Source organism: Theropithecus gelada, chromosome 13 (genome assembly GCF_003255815.1).
Source record: "Theropithecus gelada isolate Dixy chromosome 13, Tgel_1.0, whole genome shotgun sequence".
Lineage (NCBI taxonomy): Eukaryota > Metazoa > Chordata > Mammalia > Primates > Cercopithecidae > Theropithecus > Theropithecus gelada.
In genome coordinates this window covers 62,628,170-62,650,330 of record NC_037681.1, presented here as the reverse complement: position 1 = coordinate 62,650,330, position 22,161 = coordinate 62,628,170, and the positions used below count along the sequence as shown (strand labels likewise).

The window sequence follows — 22,161 nt, the reverse complement described above, 5'->3', positions numbered from 1 at the left end:
AAAAGGTGACAAGAATTGACAAGTCTTAGAAGAGATTCTAATGCCCCAGGCAAAAATGGCAAAGAATCAAACACGATTCTGAAATTTCAAACTAGGTGATACAGTCAGTGGGAAATAAGGAAAAGAAGCTGATTCAGGAGAAAAGTTCAGATTCAGGTATGTACCTGAGGATTATCAAGAGTCAGTAACTGAGTAGAGAAAAGACCACTGCACTCCATCAGAAAAATCTGAGTTCAAGTGGGGAAAAAAAAAAGGTTAGGATCCAATGAAAAACACAGAATGCAAAATTATGTCTGCAGTATGACTTTAACTATTAAAAAGTTAAACACAGAAAAAGACCAAGAACAAGTACATCAACACATTAACATCAGCTGTGTACAGATGGGCTAAAGATAATTTATTTTTCTATTCTTTTTTCCTTTATTTAAAAATAATATGAGGCTAGGCATGGTGACTCACACCTCTAATCCTAGCACTTTGGGAGGCTGAGGTGGATGGATCACTTGAGGCCAGCAGTTCGAGACCAGCTTGGTCAATATGGCGAAACCTCATCTCTATTAAAAATACAAAAATTAGGTGGGGGCAGTGGTGCACACCTGTCATCTCAGCTACTCGGGAGGCTGAGGCACAAGAATCGCTTGAATCCGGGAGGCAGAAGTTGCAGTGAGCGAAAACTGTGACACTGTACTCCAGCCTGGGCAACAGAGAGAAATTTTGTCTCAAAAAAACAAAATAAAATAAAATAAAATAATATAGATACAAACAATCCCAACCATACAAAAAAAGAAAAAACCTGGACTCAACGTTTTAAAAAAATAACACATTCTTAGCCAGGTGCAATGGCTCACATCTGTGATCACAGCACTTTGGAAGGCCTAGGCAGGTGAATAACAAGGTCAGGAGATCACAACCATCCTGGCTAACACAGTGAAACCCCATCTCTATTAAAAATACAAAAAATTAGCCAGGTGTGGTGGCAAGCGCCTGTAATCCCAGCTACTCGGGAGGTTTGAGGCAGGAGAACCGCTTGAACCTGCGAGGCAGAGGCTGCGGTGAGCTGAAATGGTGCCATTGCATTCCAGCCTGGGCAACAGAGTGAGACTCCATCTCAAAAACAAACACTCTCGGCCAGGCATGGTGGCTCACGCCTGTGAGGGAGGCCGAGGTGGGTGGATCACACAAGGTTAGGAGTTCAAGATCATCCTGGCCAAGATGGTGAAACCCATCTCTACTAAAAATATAAAAATTAGCCAAGCATGGTGGCGGGCACCTGTAATCCCAGCTACTCGGGAGACTGAGGCAAAGAACTGCCTAAACCTGGCAGGCAAAGGTTGCAGTGAGCCGAGATCATGTCACTGCACTTCAGCCTGGGCAACAGAGCAAGACTCTGTCTCCAAAAAAAAAAAACATAATAATTTATCTCCCAAGGTTAGTATGCAGATTAAATGAGGTAAAAGCTCTTTGTAAACTGTAAAGGAATGCTTTAGAATAATATTTAAAAATCATATACAGCATGCAAAATTAAGCCATTATAATAGCATAAGACAGCTAAAGGATAAGAGATCATATACAGACATAGAAATATACTATAGGGTCAGGCGCAGTGGCTCACACTTGTAATCCCAGAACTTTGGGAGGTCAAGGTGGGTGGATCACCCAAAGTCAGGGGTTTGAGACCAGCCTGGCCAACATGGTGAAACCCTGTCTCTACTAAAAATACAAAAATTAGCCGGGTTTGGGGGTACACGACTGTAATTCCAGCTACTCGGGAGGCTGAGGCAGGAGAATCGCCTGAACCAAGAAGGCAGAAGTTGCAGTGAGTTGAGATTGCACCATTGTATTCCAGCCTGGGAAACAGAGCAAGACTCCGTCAGACACACACACAAAAAGAAATATACTATAGATCTGGGAATCTTCCACACTGAGGTAATACTAGATGAATTCTTCCCCTAAACTTTATACAAGTACTAGAATCTATTTTAAACATCAAAATATTTTTCTAAAATTTCTTAAGAATATTAAAGTTTTACATGTTACAGATATGGACTCCCACATATAAAACACAATATTTTGCTACGTGTTATTCCAACTTACACATAAGACAGAGAAAGACTTCCTAGAATTTGAACTGCTAAATAAATTATTTCATTGTTTCAAAAAGCCAAACTCTACAGAGATAAATCTAGCAATCAACAAATGTTCTCTCAGAAGTTACCTGCTTGAAACACAGCACAGCATTCTAAACGGTGTTTCCTCCCTTCATCCCCATTTCTGGTACTTACGCTTAATAGTAAACATCTCTACATACAGTATGTACTTTATTATTATTTTTTTTTAGAGGCAGAGGTTTGCTTTGTGGCCCAGTGGAGTGCAGTGGCACTATTGTAGCTCACTGCAACCTTTAATTCCTGTGCTCAAGTGCTCCTCCTGCCTCAGTCTCCCAAGTTGCTGGGGTTACAGGTGCATGCCACTACGCCTATTTTTGTTTTTTTGTAGAGAGAGGGTCTTGCTATGTTGCCCAGGCTGGTCTCAAACTACTGGGCTCAATCGATCATTCCACCTCGGTTTCCCACAGTGCTGGGACTACAGGCGTGAGCCACTGTACCTGGTCATGGTACTTATTTTAAAAACCAGGCAGTAAGCTCCTAAAGGGCAAAAAGCATGTCTTTTACTTGTCTTTCCCATGAGAACCACCTAGCATAGTGCTAGTCCATACTCGATGGTAATCCATATACATGTTGAAAAATACTCTAGCTAACTCGTGAAGATGCTCTACTATTTAAGAGTTACTACTCATGTCCTGTTACATAACTTAAGTCTATCTTGAACTCTTCAAAAGACAAGCAACCAATAAAAAAAGTTTTAAAAAAACCTCTCCAAATATAACATGAAAAACATTTTCATGTAAATAAGGAATGCTTTAGATTAATATTTGAAAATCACATACAGCGTTGTTCCTTTAAGAAAGCAAGACTAAATCTGTGATGAGAAATCACAGTTCTAACAATGTGATGTTAAAAAGACTAACAGTCCGGAAGTTGAAGCATACTGCTATACTTGTTCACATTTATATCCTGCACTCAGAATACTGTTTCTTATAGATCCTAATCCAACAGTTTCATTCACTACGATTTTTCTTAGGGGGAAGATTTTAAGTTTTGCTGTTTAACTTTTGAGGCAGAAAAATTTAAAGCTGACACGGTTAGGTATAAGGTTTCTTTCAAATGCAAACAGACTAATCTCTAGGTTAATTCCAAGATAAAAGTCTTAAAATTAAACCTCTATTACGAAAGAGATTCTAAAAAGATTAAGCATGAAATGCACCCAATCCCTGCCTTACAAAAAATCGGTAAAAGCTGTATGAATAGTTTCCCACTTTTGCACATAGACCTGAGATTTAAAATATACACAGTATATATATTTTGCACATGGGTATCTATACGTAGTGATTTGGAGGCAAGACATCAAGGTAATTGAGTAGTTTTCGCTCCTTAACAAAAAAAAAAAAAAAAAAGGTTTCTACAGTGCTGCCTTAAGTTGCCATAATTCGTGAATTAAAAGATATATTAATAATACCTAAGGGAAATTCCAGAGTACAAGCACCTGCCAGCCAAGTTGCCTGAAATTTATCAGTTGCGGAGATTAAAAGAATTCTTCAGTTCTTTTTACGTAAAACAAAGATAATATAATCAGTACCATGTAACTTCAATGTGGCATTTATAAAATGGCCAATCATCTACCATTCATATGATTTAAAAAACACTAGTCTTAATTGCCATTAGACATCTTATAAAATGCACATAATACAGTGGTTTTCTTATCTAAACATGCAACAATCAAGGGTACAGTCTGAATTTTAAGTTTTTCACTTCCCAAAGTGAGTCACCACAGGATTCTCTTAAATAATCTCTTCTCTAAAATTGTTCTGTTTATAAAGCACTCAATTTTTCTGCTTATAAAAATGTAGTTTTTTCACCATTTTTCAAGAACCTATCTAATATGTAAAAGGAAATACACACATACTTCCTTGAGGATAAATGCTTTCAATACTTGTAACCCCAGAAGAACTTCACATGTTTTGAATTCTTGTTTGGTTTAAAAAAAAAAAAAAGTTTTTAAACATCTACTAGAGTAGAAGTACTTGCCTTTATATTCATGGCTCTCCTGATAAAATAAAGATCAATGTAACTCTAAGCTCTAGGCTAATTAACTGCAGAGAACAGAAACAAGAAATTTGGCAAGAGCTGAGCAAAGCTCTGCTTAAAGACTACCAGTAAAATATACCAGCACTACTCCTCCCCCACCCCTTTAAGGTTTCAATTAAGATGGGGCCTAGTTTTACTCTTACAAGGGGCACAGAAAGAGAAAGCACAGAGCTCCCACTGAGAAGTATCTTCATCAAGAGCAGCTCCAGAAATACTGCCAGGAACCATTTCCTTCCCTCTCTGCAGACGCAGGTTCCTCTGATAGGCATATCTCCTCTGCTCCTGATTAACACCATATCTAAAGAAAAGTCTCATCACATACCACCCAAAGCATGGCATCAAATGAATTTTTTAAATCCAACATTAGGGTCAACAATGACGCTCTTTACGAAAAGTGTGAGCCCCAAATGCAATTCATCTTCATCTCTCGGTCTTTTATATCACTTGCCTCATGAACTGGTTAAGAAAGAAAGCTATTACAAAGCATAACCAATGTTTGAAAATAAACTTAAGTGCCCCAACTGGTGAGAAAGACTCCTTCTAAACACTTACAGAAAATGAAGCTTTACCAAACCCTCCAGAAGTCTTTAGAACCAACAGGAAAGAAGTTAAAGTGAATAGTGATCTCCCCATTCCTACAGGATGAGGACCCAATACAGTACAAAGATAACACAGCTCTCCACAACATCCCCTAAAAAGACACTCAATTTTCACTTTAGTATATGATCAGCCCTTTAGCGGACATATAGGAGAAGTTTTTCGGTCCAACATTTACTGTGAATAAACCAACGCATGGAGCTAAAAAAGAACCAGGGAAAAATGGATGTCTCTCTAAAAGGCGCCCAACCTAAGTAAGGAATTACAAGACATCAAAGGTTAGATAATGGACAACAGGTGCCTTTGAGGAGGAACGAGTAACACAACACTCAGTTGCCTCCTATTTTAGGATTTCCACTTTGAAAGCACTGTAACAACAATTTTTTCTACCCAAGAAAAAGAGAAGGCCAAAATTATGGATTTTGCTATTTAATATCTATTATGGGCCCATTGCTCTTTAACTTACTTTTTTACTTTAGATTTTAAAAATCCATCTCATCTCGATATTATCTGGATATAGTACGGCCTATGTATGGACAGACTGCTCACTGATCAGTGAACATTAACCAAGTAGAGACTTATCATCAAGAAACGTAAAAGAAAGGCGTCTGAATACAAGCTACCTGCACATAAAGAACTCAAAATACAATTCCAGCAGTAGGTATCACATAACTGCGTTATCAGCCAAAGCTGAAACTGTTCTCTCACCATTGTAACAGTTGAACTCAATCTTTCACTAGATTCCAATGGCCTCGAAGAATAGTAGTAATTCCAGACTCAGTTTCTAGGGCAGTCAATACTAGCCTGGCGCTGTGACTTTCCTAGCCAGAAGATTACCTGAGTGAAAGGAACACTGAAAAGGCACTTCAGCCTATTTAACAACCTCTTCCCTTTCTCCATTCCACAAAGACAACATCTTCCAAAAATGGAGAATCCTTTCCTTCCCTGATAGAGGCCCCCTTTCCTATTGATTCATTGGGCAGAATCACTTCTCCCCAGCACGCATGCAGAGCCAGAAAACACTTCTGCTTTCACTCTTAAAGAGGGTCCCCCAACACAGATGCACCTCTTCCTTTCCTGTATTAAGCGAATGATGCTCCGATGATTCTAGGTCTCTCCACCACTGCAAAATACTCAGAGAAGTGGAGGGAGTGAAAAGGAAGTTGCCTACTACTCTGAAGAATACTGAAAAGTCTCCAAATTTAAAGTGAAGACTGGGGGGCGGGGGATGCCCCCTTCCTGAAGAGGGAATGAGGGTCCCCACCCTAAAAAGCAGCCTCTGTTCGGGTAAAGGCTGTCCCCACCCTGAAAGAGAGCTCTGTGTGTGGAAAGGGGGTGGAATGTTGTACCTTGACGAGGAGCCTGGATTTGAAGAAGTGTCCCAACTCTGAAGGGGAGTGAGCGGGGGGAGCCATGAGTGTACGGGGAGGGGTGTGCCAGCTATTGGGGGGCCTGAGAGGGACGGGGTTCCCCCTTTGGAGGGCCCTGCAATGAAAGGGGCTCCGGGAGGAAAGGAGGGTCTAGCACAGAGGAGGGCTGGACATGGGGGAGGGGCCCTCAGTCCACCGGAGTCCGCGAAGGGGCGGCAGCCTCGAAGGGAACATGTGCAGTGGAGCCGCGGCCACCCCGAGGGGCAGGGGGGAGGGCAGGGCCTGGGCTGTGTGCGGAGAGAACAAAGTTCCCACCCTTCGCAGAAGAGGCAGAACTCCCCAGCTGTACTCACCGAGGCTGCCGGCGAAACCGTCCATCTTGCGGGGAAAGCGCCGGGCTCCGGGCTCAGCGGGGCGGGCACTTCATTCAGCGGACCGACAGAGTGGCCGACGCTGAGCCTGACCCGCTCGCTCTCTAGGTCGCCCGGCTCGGCTCCCGGCTCCTGCCTCCGTCGTCTGTCCGTTCGCCCTGGGGTAGTCAGCCGCGGCCGCCGGGACCACTTCCCCGTCAGGTTGAGAGAGGCGCCGCTCTATCGCCTGCCCGGCCTCCCTCCCAGGCAGCAGCCGCCGCCGCGAGCGCCGCGCCGCGCCGCGCCCCGCCCCCGCGCCCGCGCGCAGCAGTAGCCCCGCCCCGCGCACGCCGTCACACTTCCGACTCCGCCTCCCACGTGACGCCACGGAGGCGGGGTCTTGTCAGCCCCGCCCTCTCACCTTGCCTCGGCCTCGGCGTTTGTCCGCCTCGCGACAGGCTGGTGGTTGCGCCTGCGCATTGGGCCTGCTGAAGCCTGGGGACCACGGTTTGGTTCCGACAGGTGGGGATAAGGCATAGCCTCCAGCCTGGGATACTCTGATGCATGAAGGATCCTCTCCCCATGTAGCCCCTGGGAAGCCCGCAGAGCCAAGTCTGGACCCCCCCCGACAAGAGATGGCCACCACGTGGGTCCTACAAGGACACTAAAGAAGCAACCAAGAGGGAGAGGTTCTCCCTCTCCCCCGGTAGGGTGAGGGACAGATAGGGGCGAAGCTTTTTGACTAGCTCGATACCACCACTGCCACAGGCGCAGGGCCTGGGACAGATCAGAAGCAAAGAATTTTAGTGATGGACATGACCCAAAAGTTCATCTTGCCCAACCCTTCTTATGAAGAAAAACACAGAGCCTTAGAGAGGACAACCTGCCCAAGGTCATCGAACCTAGTAGAAGCAAAAACTCAGGCTTCCTTACTCTCCCTAGCGTTCTGTCGAGTAGGGGTGGAATATGACCATATATGGCAGGCTATAGGATGGCCTGCTAGGAAACCATAATAAGGGTTATTTCAAATGAAGTAACACTGAGTTCTAGGCCCAATTCCGTATGACCCAAGAGGTGAATGTCAAATCACCTAATTTATTTAGACCTGACTTTATTCTTTTGCAAATGGGTTGTCTGGACATGTAACCAAAACATGGAAATGTACATAGCCTTCATCTTCTTCCTCCCTTCCCCAACACGATTTCCCATACTTCTAAAGACTTTCTCATGGTTTGTCAAGTCCAGGGACTTGACAAGAGGTCCCCAAGAAATATGTCATGATGAGAGGGAAATATGAGACAAGAAATATGCCCTGATGAGAGGGACTTAGAGGAATTAAATGATTGAAAGGATTGTTAGACCTTCTTGTGGTATATGTCTCCCTTTGGTGCCTCTTTAAAAATCTTCGCTAAAAATGTAAATTACTTTGCATTTCTTATTTGGATATAAGACCTGTATTTCTTCTGAATACCATACTATATGGAGACTGGCCATAAGTCAGCCAAGATAAATTCAGGTTACAGACTAAATGGTGTCTAAAATTTCCTTCTCTTCAAACTTAAATGATTTACCCAATGTTCCCTCTGCTATGGGCATTTTCATATGCATAAGTTTCTATTAAGCCTAAGTAAATCTTTGAGAAGTTCTCAATTCTGACAGCTGTTCGTTTGTGTCTTCAGGCCACGCTCTCTGCCTTAGGTCGATTAAAAGAATAAGAACTTGACAGATTGGTATACATATGTTTTATGGTCCAGACCTGGAAGTGTGTACCTCACTTTTGTCCACATTCCACTGGCCAGAACTTGGTCACATGACTGCAAGGGAAGCTAGGAATGTAGTCTGTGTATCCAGAAGGAAAAGAGACATATTTTGGTAACAGCTCCCTGGTTTCTGCTGCAATCCCCTTCGTGGCATTCATCAGAGTTAAATTTTTTCATTTGCTTGGATGATTTATTCAATAAGCATCTCATTCGTTATACTGTATACTACAAGGAAAGCTGTTAAAATATAGGAGAGTTAGTATGTCCCAGCAGTTAGAGTGCGGACTCTGGAATCATGCTGCCGAGATTCACATCCCAACTCATCAGGTACTAACTATGAAACACTGGACAAGTTACCTAACCTCTCTGTGCCTCGGTTTTATTGACTGCAAAATGGGGGTGATAACACTTCTACTTCTTAGACTTTTTGAGAGGATGCTATGAGGTAATACATGTAAAGCACTTAGAAAAGGGCACAATATGTTATAAGTGCTCAGTAGGTATTAGCTGCTCTTATTTTGTACCCATTTTTGCTCTTTATTTTATACTTAGAGCATATTATAGAACAACTTTTTGATAAATATTTATTGAATAATGAACAAACATAGAACTCTGAAAACTAGTCAATCTGAATACATTGTTTCAACAACCAGTGCCTGAGTGTTTTAAAGCAGCCAGAATTTTTCTGTTTTATATTTATCAAAGTAGATCTTACAATCTAAGCCTCTAATACTACCAAGATAAAATAAAATTTAACATAAATCTTTCAAAAGTGAAGCCATAGCTGAACATTATCATCAAACACACACACAAATCCAAAGGTACTAAACAGTTACCAATTACTGGAGGGTTATTTTGGTTATTCACCTTAACAAAGGATTTATCTTTAGATTATTTTCAATGTGGAGTCCCTGTGCCCCTTTGAGCGCTTTAAGTATAACTTAATTCAGGCAAATGCAAAATATGTACCATTTTTCAGGATCCCAGTTATAGGAAAAGGCTAAATATAGCTATATCATATCGAATATTAAAAATTTAGAATATTAGCTTTATGGTTTTGGTTTTTGAGACAGGATCTCACTCTGTTGCCCAGGCTGTAGCACAGTGGCATGATCTCAGCTTACGGCAGCCTCCACCTTCCAGGTTCAAGCAATTCTCATGCCTCAGCCTCCCGAGTAGCTGGGATTACAGGTGTGCACCACCACACCCGGCTAGTTTTTGTATTTTTAGTAGAGACAGAGTTTGGCCATGTTGTCCAGACTGGTCTCGAACTCCTCACCTCAAGTGATTCGCCTAGCCTTGGCCTCCCAAGGTACTGGGATTACAGGCTTCAGCCACTGTGCCTGGCCAAAACGTTCTCTTTATACATAGGATCTTGACTCTGCATACTTACCTTCCCCTCTTGTCAAGATGAGTATATTGTGGGAGGAGTTTCAGAATACTTGTGAAGATACATTGTCAAAGTCTTGACCTAACATTTGAAGAAAAATAAGATTCCTATTCAATTTCTTTGTTTTGCTCTCACTAGCTAGATGACCTTGAAAAGTAACTATAAACTGTTTTTGTCTGCCTGCTTTTCTCTCCCACAGACATTTTAAAATGAATGTCAAGGAAAATTAAGGGTTTTTTTAAGTATACTGGGTCTTCAGCTCCTTTTATTTTATTATATGAATGTTATTTTAAAAATGAAACCCTGTAGTCATGGAACTATGTAGATTGTATAAATCTATAGTCCATGTAAGTATAAATTTGATAGAAAAAAATGAGAAGTTAATACCTGAGTGGGGGGAAAAAAAGGATTCTTCATTTTCATAATATGTTTAATGTAAGCAGTGTATAAAAGAGTTCCAAAATCTATAAGAAGCTAAATGGCAATGTTGTTCTAGCTTCTAACCATAAAGAATGCCTAGGGAGAACTTCAAAATTACTGCAAGAGAAATAAAAGGAGTTTGAGACACCCCAAAGTGTCAAAAGTAGCTGCCTCTGAGAAATGAAATTAAGTGGAAGAAGGAAAGGGTAGAGGAGAGAAACGGGAGATTTCACTTTTACATTATTTTAATCATATAAGTGTTCATTTTTTGAAAACATTAAAAATGCAAAAACAAAAAATATATCACAGTGCATATTAATTCAGACACTCTTAAATTGTGTCTGTAGAGACTGGTTTAAAATCTCATACTTATTAAATAATCGTTTTACCAATCTTGGCATGATTGTTATCTCTCTCGTAAGACTTTCCAGACTTTCTGACTTCAGAAAAGAATCAAGCAATTAGTAGTGCTGTAAATTTTTGGCGAGAGCTTATGAGACCGAAATCTATCCTGTGGGGATCACCAGCCATACCTCACTTGGAGGACCTGCTGCATAGATGCATGAGTGAGTGAATGAATGCCTGTTGAGGTTAATTTTGGCAGTTCTGATGGTACCATCCATGACTAGCAGAAAGAAGACAACTAGCCTTTCCTGCAGAGCTAAGTTTTCCCAACGCTGATTCAGAATTTATGTCATGAAATGAGATTTGAACTTGTTGAGATTGTGGAACCAACTTTAAAGGCTCTTTTTTTGTGTTGTAACTTTACTACCTTTACTGGATGTTGGGCAAGCCTTAGAGATAATAGCTAATAATTTTCATGTGTCCATCATAAATGTAAACTTTTTCTCCATGAAGAGTTCATAGCAACCCCTTACAAAATTGATATTCTACAGGGAAATATTTTTAAATAGAAATAGTAGAGTGGAAAGCAGCCAATCAAGGAAATTCAATTCTCAAAATTAATAACACAGGAAGTTCTCTACTTGCAAATAAAATATTTCCAAAAGGTCATCTGTAAGCCAGCAGTTTGAAATTAGGAACAATGCCATAATTGGTGGTTAGATTGCCACTTAGCCCCCAAAGCATGTAGCATGCTGATCCTAACCTGCCTGTGCTAAACCACACTGATGACAACCTTACTTAAGGTTTTGAACCAGACAGGTCTGAAATTGAATATTCCCTATTATAAGCATCTGTGGGTTGATGTTGCAACCTTAATACAACATGTTACACTATTTCAACTTTCCAAGTTCTTACTTATGAATGTCCTTAAGTGGTAGGTTTCGTTATCCCCATTTTTCAGACAAGGAAAATGAGCCTCAAGAATATACAACTATGAAATGGGAAAATCAAGTTTTGAACCCGTATCCATCTACATCTGAAAATCAAAGTCTTTGCTGCACCAGTTTGCCGTTTGGTCTCGATGGGATTCTGTTGTGGAGATCCTTGAACACCAGACTGAGACGCCTATCAACAATGCAGTTTTAGCAGCAAAGTGATATGATCAAAGCATTGCTTTAGGAAGATTAAACCGGGTGGACACATTGGAAGAGGCACCGGAAGTGGGGAATCCAATTAGGAGACTTGCAGTGAAACAGTAGCTGCAGAAAGCTCCAAGAAAAAAAGAATCGTGTGAAGGAAAACAAATGAATTAACAACAAACAAAGCCCTCGCAGAGCTGGGTGGACTGATTGCCTCAGAAGCTAAGGAAGAGGAGGGAGTAAAACAGGTTATCCAGGTTCAGTTCCCAGTGATGGAGAGAATAATGGCAGCATTATATTAAAATGGGAACTTAAAGAAATGATGTGACTGGAGAAAAGAAAATATAGTGATGAATTAACCTTTGTGGGAAGCTGAATGGAATCCGAGGTCATCTTTGATAGCTGGAGCCCAGGCACAAGACCTAGGCCAAGGGAGTGCCTCAACCCAGGTCTTTTAATGGCAGGGATGAGTCGGGGGCAGTGATACAAAAACTAGCAGTCAGAGACCATGCTTGAAGATGGTTGAGAAATTGAACAGCAACAGTGATGGTGTGCAGGGGTAGGAAGTAGGGCAGCCCACTCCAGGGCAGCGTCCTCGCCAGACTCCTCCTAAAGAGTAAACTTGCCCATGCTCTCTGTGCCCTACGTTGGCTGGGTTTTTGCCCATTTTCTGTGCCTAGCCCTCTGATCTTCCTATTGACCGAAGGAGATATCCTCCCAGTGAATTTGTTTTCTGTTTGAGTCAGCCAGAGTGGGTTTCTGTTGTTTGCAACAGAGAACTCTGAGTGGTACAAGTGCTGCGTTCAGTTTTAAACAGATTGTGCTTGGCGTCATAACCAGATGTCCAGATGGAGGCCTCCAGCACACAGTTTGAAATGTGGACTGTGGTTTAGGAGAGGGTTGGGTCTGGGAATATACACGCAAGAGACTTCTCGATAAAGACGATGGTTTAAGCTATGAGAAATCTTAGAGGAAAAAGATTTAAGAGGGAAAAAAATGGAAATAAGCAGAATGTAGAACTTGAGGGACCTCCAATATTTAGGAGGCAAGAGAAGGTGTCAGAGAAAAAACAATAACAGCAATAGAAGGCAAATCCCACTAGTGCCCTATCACAAAACCAAAAGGAGTCAAAAGGGTTTTGTTTTGTTTTATTTATTTATTTATTTATTTATTTATTTTTAAATAAATTATCTTTATTTTATTTATTTATTTTTTAAAATTTATTTATTATTATTATACTTTAAGTTGTAGGGTACATGTGCATAACGTGCAGGTTTGTTACATATGTATACTTGTGCCATGTTGGTGTGCTGCACCCATCAACTCATCATTTACATCAGGTATAACTCCCAATGCAATCCCTCCCCCCTCCCCCCTCCCCATGATAGGCCCCGGTGTGTGATGGAAGTTGGAAGCTGTTAAATGCTACAGAGTCCAAGGAAGATGAGAAGTGAGAAAGGGGTACTAGATTTAGTGATTACGAGAGATCACTGGTCTTTAGAGAGTTGTTTAGCTTGGTGGTGGGGGAAAAAAATCAAGATGCGGAAGACTGAAAGGGGGGTGTGAAAGTGGAAAAAAAATGCAGGCTATAGTTTAAAGGAATTTGGCAGAATTTTGTCTGTTTTGTTCACTGAATTCCCAGCTCCTAGAAAAGCACCTGGCACATGGTAGGTGTTCAATAAATACTTGTTAAATGAATGAATAAAGAAGATCAGAAACAGAAAATTAACTTGAGCTGAAGTATGATGATGAGGAATATTTTATTTTATTTTAGACACGGTCTCGCTCTGTCACCCAGAATGGAGTGCAGCATTGTGATCTTGGCTCACTGCAGCCTCAATCTCCTGGGCTGAAGTGATCCTCATGCCTCAGCTTTCTGATTAGCTGGGACTACAGGTGCACACCACCACACATGGCTAATTTTTTTTTTTTTTTTTTAATAGAGATGGGGTTTTGCCATGTTACCCTGGCTGGTCTTGAACTCCTAGGCTCAAGCAGTCCTCCTGCCTCAGCCTTCCAAAGGGGTTGGATTACAGGCATGAGGCACCATGCCCAGCCTAAAGAGGCAAATTTTTAGAATTGAGAGTACCTAAGTATGCTTGCAAGCAAGGGTTACTAAGTTCTCTCTCCCATCTCCATAGGCTAAAGAACCTGATTTCCTAGGCTTTTCTTTAGTTATCTACTGGATGCTCTTTACTCACCCATATACTATCCTCGTTACTCCATTATTCAGTTTGTCTATAATGTAAGTTAATATAGTATCAATTTCCTGGATAACAGTTTCTTATTCATCATGTCTTATTCTTCTTTGAAAAGTCTATTTCTTATACTACTTCATGTTCCACACAAAGATAAGTCAAATATTCCTCATCTGTGTATATTTTTTCCCAAACCACAGTTGAACCTTAGTAAGCTTTTGAGGATTTGATAAAACATTTTGATTAACCAGAAACAGGTGTATCATTAGATGACATCTCAATTGCACATTTAAAAAAATTCAGTAGTTTACGGTCCTTTACAACACCAAACTTTATATCCAATAACCAAATGATCAAATGCAGTTTCAAAACATTGTAAAGAAGGTATATAAAGACAAAAAGTTAAAATTGCCTCTAATTTAAGTAATAATAACAATAAAACTTACGACTTATTTTATTTTACTTTAAACCTTTCTCTTTCCAAGTCGATGGACTTTTACCTAGAAGTCTATGAGTAAAAAAAAAATAAGACGAAAAAAAAAAAAAAACCCGGCATTTAAAAAATAAATTTTAACTAGAAATGTAAGAAGTCATAAGTGGTTTTCAAGTGCAATGAAATACTTGGACTACAACAATTAGGATTAAAGACCTGGAAGTTTCCCACCCCGAGTTTATGGTCCTGGGTGGATGTAATTAAAGCACACAAAGCCTTTGCAATGGGTGTAAGAAACAGTTTCTTTATTTTGCTTGCAGACTTTAGTAAGCAATCTTCTAGTGCCTGTCATAGGTTCATCAGAGCAATCAGCTGTGACTTTAGGGTCTTTTGGTATTACTGTGTTAATTTGCGTCTAAGCAGTCTGCAGTTTTGGGGGGAGAAAAGAAACAGGAAAAACAATAGAAAATGAATGATTTGCTTTTGTGCATATTATTCCCTTTAGTTTCTTTTAGAATAATTGTATGTGCCTGTATGTGCAAACAGAAGGCACATGTGTGCACGTACGTGTGTCTCCAGATACATGGTCAAAAAGCTTTTCGTGTCATTCCTCACTCTCTTCTTAGCCTAATACTTTGCTTGGCCCACACTGAGTGTTTGACCAAGATGTGAATGGTCTGTAATAACAGAGCATGTCTAGTTGCATAAAGCCAATGATGCTCATCATTAAAGTCCTCCCAGTCAGAATAGGGACTTTTCTTTCTTGAGTACCTGGGAGACTTGCACTTAGCTGAATGACATTTTCAGATAAGGCTTCCCTTCCATTTAAACTGTGATGGTTGAAGTTTCTGGAGGATCTGTTATAAAACTAAAATGAGTACAAGGTTACCTCAGAACTGACACCTGAAATCAATTCCAAAATGTGACTTTGTTGTTGTTGTTGTTGTAGAGATGGGGTCTCGCTATGTTGCCAGGGCTGGTCTCAAATCCTGGCCTCAAGCAATCTTTCCACCTCAGCATCCCAGAGTTCTGGTATTACGGGTGTGAGCCACCATGCCCAGCCATGGGTGGCATTTTTGCATCAGCCCATGAGGTGAGCCATGACCCAGGTTCAGAGAGTCCTTCATGTGAAATGGGCTGTCCTCACCCAAAAGTGAGAAGACATTCCCGTGGAAGGGCCCAAGTTCCTCCCAGGGTCAAAATTGTGGGGAAAGCATCTTCCTGTTGTTGCCAGCAGTTGCTGGTCTCAGTTATCCAGTATCCTGCACACAACCAGGCTCATCAAGTTGGCCAGACCGCAAGGCCGGGCACCGTGGCTCACGCCTGTAATCCCAGCACTCTGGGAGGCCAAGGTGGGTGGATTACGAGGTCAGGAAATCGAGACCATCCTGGCTAATACAGTGAAACCCTGTCTCTACTAAAAATACAAAAAATTAGCCAGGCGTGGTGGCAGGCACCTGTAGTCCCAGCTACTCGGGAGGCTGAGGCAGGAGAATGGTGTGAACCCAGGAGGTGGAGCTTGCAGTGAGCCGAGATCTCGCCACTGCACACCAGCCTGGGTGACAGGGAGAGACTCTGTCTCAAAAAAAAAAAAAAAAGTAGGCGTGACAAAGGATATGAGCAGGCATTTCATAAAAGAAGAAATACAGGCCGGGCGCGGTGGCTCAAGCCTGTAATCCCAGCACTTTGGGAGGCCGAGACGGGCGGATCACGAGGTCAGGAGATCGAGACCATGGCTAGCACGGTGAAACCCCGTCTCTACTAAAAAAAATACAAAAAACTAGCCGGGCGAGGTGGCGGGCGCCTGTAGTCCCAGCTACTCGGGAGGCTGAGACAGGAGAATGGGGTAAACCTGGGAGGCGGAGCTTGCAGTGAGCTGAGATCCGGCCACTGCACTCCAGCCTGGGTGACAGAGCAAGACTCCGTCTCAAAAAAAAAAAAAGAAGAAATACAAATCACTAGTAAGTGTATGTAAGAACAAGAATATTTAAAAATCAGCACATCAGCACATTCACACAAAAATCTCTACATATTTATAGCAGCTTTGTTCATAATTGATAAAACTTGGAAGCAACCGAGATGTCCTTCAGTAGGTAAATAAGTAAATAAACTGTGGTACATCCAAACAATGAAATATGCAGTGCTAAAAAGAAATGTGCTATCAAGCCATGAAGAGACTCAGAGGAAACTTAAATGCATATTACTAAGTGAAAGAAGCCTATCATAAAGGCTACATATTGTATAATTCCACTGTATAACACTCTGGAAAAGGCAAAGCTAAGAAGACAGTAGAAAGGTCAGTGGTTGCCAGAGGTAAGTGGGGAGGGAGGAATGAATAGGCACAGAGGCTTTTCAGGTCAGTGAAAATACGCTGTATGATGATATAACAGTGGATACATGTCATTACATATTTATACAAACCCATAGACTGCACAACACTAAGAGTGAACCCTTATGTAAACTGTGGACTTTGGGTGATAATAATGTGTCAATGCAGGTTCACTGATTGTAACAAATGTACCCTTCTGGTGCAGGATGTTGATAGTGGGAGTCTATGGTTGTGTAGGGCAGAGGGCATATGAGATATCGCTGTACTTTCCTCTCAATATTGCTGTGAACCTAAAACTGCTCTAAAAAAGTCTAAATTTGGCCGGGCGTGGTGGTTCATGCCTGTAATCCCAGCACCTTGGGAGGCTGAGGCCAGTGGATCACCTGAGGTCAGAAGTTCAAGACCATCCTGGACAACATGGTGAACCCACGTCTCTACTAAAAATACAAATATTATGTCCGGGCGCGGTGGCTCATGCCTGTAATCCCAGCATTTTGGGAGGCCAAGGTGGGCAGATCACGTGAGGTCAGGAGTTCAAGACCAGCCTGGTCAACATGGCAAAACCCTGTCTCTACTAAAAATACAAAAATTAGCTGGGCGTCATGGTGGGTGACTGTAGTCCCAGCTACTCAGGAGGCTTGAGGCAAGAGAATCGAACTTGGGAGGCGGAGGTTGTACTGAGCCAAAATCGTGTCACTGCACTCCAGCCCGAATGACAGAGCGAGACTCCGCCTCAAAAAAACAAAGTCTAAATATAACCGGGCATGGCGGCGCATGCCTGTAGTCCCTGTTACTCAGGTGGTGAGGTGCTGAGGTGGGAAGATCACTTGATCCTGGGAGGTTGAGGCTTCAGCGAGCCCTGATTGTGCCACTGAACTCCAGCCTGGGCGACAGAGTCAGACCCTGTCTCTAAATGAATAAAGTCTCAAAAAAAAAAAAAAGAAAAAAAGAAAAAAGGAAAGGAAAGAAAGCAGTACAAACTAAAATGAGGAGATAACATCTGATGGAAATCAAATTGGAAAAGTTGGGCTTTTTTTAACTTATAATTTTAATTTTTGTGGCTACATAGTAGATGTATATATTTACGGGGTACATGAGATCTTTTGATACAGGCATGCAATGCACAATAATCACATCATGTAAAATGGGGTATTGGTCCTTAGTGTTATCCATCCTTAGTGTTACAAACAATCCAATTATTATCTTTTAGTTATATAAAAATGTACAATTAAGTTATTAGTCACTATAGTCACCTTGTGGTATAAAATATTAGGTCTTATTCATTCTGGTTTTTTTGGTACTCATTAACCATCCCTACCTCACCCCTACCTCTCCCACTACCCTTCCGAACCTTTGGTAACCATCCTTCTACTCTCTATCTCCGTGAGTTCAATTGTTTTTATTTTTAGTTTCCACAAATAAGTGAGAACATGCAGTTTGTCTTTTTGTGCCTGGTGAAAGGTGTTTTTTAAAAAAATTTTTGGCCAGGCACAGTGGCTCACGCCTATAATCCTAGCACTTTGGGAGGCCGAGGCAGGCAGATCAGGAGGTCAGGAGATTGAGACCATCCTGCTAACACAGTGAAACCCCATCTCTACTAAAAACACCAAAAAAAAAAAAAAAAAAAAAAAATTAGCCCAGCATGGTGACACGTGCCTATAGTCCCAGCCACTCAGGAGGCTCATGCCTGTAATCCCAGCATTTTGGGAGGCCGAGGTAGGCGGATCACATGAGGTCAGGAGTTCAAGACCAGCCTGGCCAACATGGCAAAACCCCATCTCTACTAAAAATACAAAAATTAGCTGGGCGTCATTGGTGGGCGGCTGTAGTCCCAGCTACTCAGGAGTATCAATTGAACCCGGGAGGTGGAGGTTGTAGTGAGCCGAGATCATGCCACTGCATTCCAGTCTGGGCTACAGAGAGTGAGACCCTGTCTCAAAACAAACAAACAAACAAAAAATTCTTTACCATAGATGAGGAGGCAGTTAAACAGGTACTCTCATATACAAGTGTGTGAAATATTCAACAGTTCTGGAGAGCAAGTTTGTACTGTTTATCAAAAGCTCCAAAATGTGACTACCTTTAACTAAGCAATTTCACACTGAGGAATTAACCCACAGGAAATAATCAGAGCTATACACAAAGACTTGTCTAACAACAAGTCTCCTCACATATTATTTTTAATGGTGCAAAACCATAAACAACTTACAGGTGCAACCAGATGGTTATGATTAAATAATTAATGCTACATCCATAGGTGAGTATACTATGCAGCTATAAAAATCACAGCGTAGGCCAGGCGTGGTGGCCCACCCCTATAATCCCAGCTACTTAGGAGGCTGAGGCAGAAGAATCGCTTAAACCTGGCAGGTGGAGGTTGCAGTGAGTCGAGATTGCACCACTGCACTCCAGCCTGGGTGACAGAGCAACACTCCATCTCAAAAAAAAAAAAAAAAAAAACATGTTGTAAAAATGTTTAATGATGTGGGAAAATGTTGACATTTTGTTAAATGAAAAGAGTACAAAATAGTACTACTGTATGATCTCAGAATTACGAAAGAGATGACCCTGTGTCTATAGATCTACAGATACGAGAATAAAAACATTTACTAAAATGTTGATGGTGGTTATCTCTGGGTTCTGGGATTGTGGATGACTTTTATTCCTTTTTCTATTTCTACACTGTACTGCATTACTTTGGTAGTCAGCGACAGTGTTGTTTATAACAAGTAAAAGAGTTCTAAGGTACTTCTAGAGAATTACTTCCCATGAATTAATGAAGTCAGAGAAAAACTGCTGCGCCTAAAACATGCTCATTGAACAGCTTGCATAGATGCTTTCCCTGACCCATGCTTTCCCCATGTGGGAACAGGGTCAGCAACAGGGTAGAGGTTTCAAAGTGGCCCGTGCCCTACACATTCCTGCCCACCTGGGGTGCTGAGGGCTCTGAGCTGCTCATGGCTATCCTTGAACTGAGACACGCACTTAAGGGAGAGCCAGGACAGCTGGTGTGAGTATGAACATATCACTTGCAACATTCATCTCATGGCTGTGACATCCACTCAGCCTTGAAACCCCTTCATGTTCTGTTGGACATCATTCCATGTCAGCCCAGTCCTATAAATGGTCTGCCTGTCCCCATCACATTTCCCCATTGATATTTCCATGATGACATTTACTGTATATAAGGTAGAAACTATTAGTGAGAACACTGGTTCTGGGTTTCAATTCCATTGCATTTAACATAAGGTCATGGTCACCGTAAATGTGTTATGTAAGCCTAGTAGGCATTTAGCTTGAGCCAGGATACCTACTTGTAGGGGTAAACTTGAGAGAGTTGGAGAGGTTTTCCCTTAATTATGATGCCAAAGAATGGATTATTTCACCTTGCCTCCAAAGTAGAAAAAGTAGAATTAAGAATTAGCTCCCTGTGAGGAAAGCTAGAGTCTCTTTATAAGAAATATTGATGTTTCTTCACTGCCAAAACTGCTAAAGAGAGACTATTGTGCAAGTAAATAAAAGCAGTTCTTCTGACATGAAAACAGATATATTTTGTTAGTGAAACCTCTTGGTAACTAAGCAGATGCCTTCCTGTGTCCATCATATTCAGCCTTTCTCTCTCCCTTTCTCTTTGGATACAAGGTCTCCCCCATGTCACCCAGGCTCAAGTGCAGTGGTGTGATCATGGCTCACTGCAGCCTCGAATTCCTGGGCTCAAGCGATCCTCCCACCTCAGCCTCTTGAGTAGCTGGAACTGCAGACGGGCACCAGCATGCCAGACTACGTTCATTTTCTTCAAATGAGCACACCTCATCCCCCAAAATCTGCAAGTAACCCCATGATGTGATGAAATGTATGCCTATATAATTCCAGGGTGGGAGACTGGGGGTGTTTATGGAGTCCTGCTTGGTATGGTCTTTTTTTTTTTTAAATGAGGTCTCACTCTGTCATCCAGGTTGGAGTACAGTGGCACAATCTCGACTTACTGCAACCTCTGCCTCCCAGGCTCAAGTGATCCTCCCACCTCAGCCTCCAGAGCAGCAGGGACCACAGGTGCACACCACCACTCCTGGCTAATCTTTTTTTTTTTTTTTTTATAGAGACGGGGTTTCACCATGTTGTTGCCCAGGCTGGTCTTGAACTCCTGAGCTTAGGTGATTCACGAGCCTCAGCTTCCCAAAGTGCTGGGATTACAGATGTGTGCCCGGCCCTACGTATGATCTTTCTAGCCAGCAATTTGTTAATCTACCAAAAGCCTTAAAATTGTTCTTACCGTTTGCCATAGAAAATACACTTCTGAGAAGTCAAAAAATAAGTTCTTTAATATGCAAAGAATAGGTAAGAATGTTCACTGCAAGTATTATTTATAAAAGTGAAAAACTGCAAAAAATCTAAATGTCCCATAATTGACATCAGTTAAATAAATTATAGCATAATCATACAATAGGTTATTGAGGCCATTGTTCGTTATATACTTGCACAATATTAAAGAATATTAAGAAAGGCTCATGATATAAAGTTAAATGAAAAACAAGGTGAAAAACTATCTACATATCTTATAAATCCAATGTTGATATATATTCTACACGTACACACAAACACACAATTTGTGTATGGAGAGAGAGAGAGAGAGATCCTCCAGGTTTCCCAGCCTCACTGGATTTATGTACTTTCATATGCCGTAACTCTACTCTTCATTCTGTATGGTCACACCAGTCCAGTCCCCTCTCTAGGTATTTCTGAGACCCTCCAATACATGTCTGCGTATTCCTCAGCTCATCCTGTTATCTGATCCCCATGCACTCCAGAGCATTGCCCCAGCCTCCTTCCCCAATCACTTCTCACATGTCTCAAAATGGTTTTTCCAGCTGACTGTCGTTCTCTATCATCCGGCTACAATTTTAACAAACCTTACAAAGGCTCGAGGATTACACAGAGAATTACAGTGCAGAAAAAAACTAACACTGAACATTAGATATCATTTGCTCCTAAAGTTCCCTGTAAGCCTCTTTCCAGGGACTCTACACCACAGGTCCACTCCTTTGTTTTCAGCCTGCCACAGTTGTGCAAAGGTTTGCCTCACCCTTCCAGAGGGGGTCTCCTCCTATTGACTCAAGTTCTAGAACCCCAAGTTCTTGTTTCTGACCATCAGCAGAGGAATCTTGATAATCTGGACAGCTATAGCTGCTCCCAATAAAAATGGTTTTCTGCGTTGTTAAACAGAAACCTCAGTGTCTTCATCTAAAACATTTGCATTTGGATTACTCCACTGGTTCAGGGCCCTCCAAGCACAGTTCTTTGTTACTTCCTTTGGATCCTGAGGAATTTAAAAAGAGTTGCCCCGGGCCTGGCTCAGTGATTTAGGGCTGTAATCTCGGCATTTTGGGAGGCCAAGATGGGTGGATCATTTGAGGTCAAGACCAGCTTGACCAACATAGTGAAACCTCATCTCTACTGAAAATATAAAAATTAGCCAGGCATAGTGACACGTGCCTATAGTCTCAGCTACTCGAGAGGCTGAAGCAGGAGAATTACTTAAGCCCAGGAGGCGGAGGTTGCAGTGAGTCAAGATTGCACACTGCACTCCAGCCTGGGTGACAGAGCGAGACTCTGTCTCAAAAATAA

General features: G+C 41.8%; 1 protein-coding gene across 2 annotated transcripts in view; it reads right to left on the bottom strand.

Moving 5' to 3' along the window:
• EML4 (echinoderm microtubule associated protein like 4) overlaps nucleotides 1–6,830 on the bottom strand; it is a 159,042-nt gene extending 152,212 nt beyond the window's left edge. For both annotated transcript variants that reach the window (XM_025405691.1, XM_025405692.1), the window contains exon 1: nucleotides 6,526–6,830. In XM_025405691.1, coding sequence (XP_025261476.1) covers nucleotides 6,526–6,550 — 25 coding nt within the window. In that variant the 5' untranslated portion in view covers nucleotides 6,551–6,830. The remainder of the gene's footprint in view (nucleotides 1–6,525) is intronic.
• Between the last annotated feature and the right edge of the window lie 15,331 nt (nucleotides 6,831–22,161).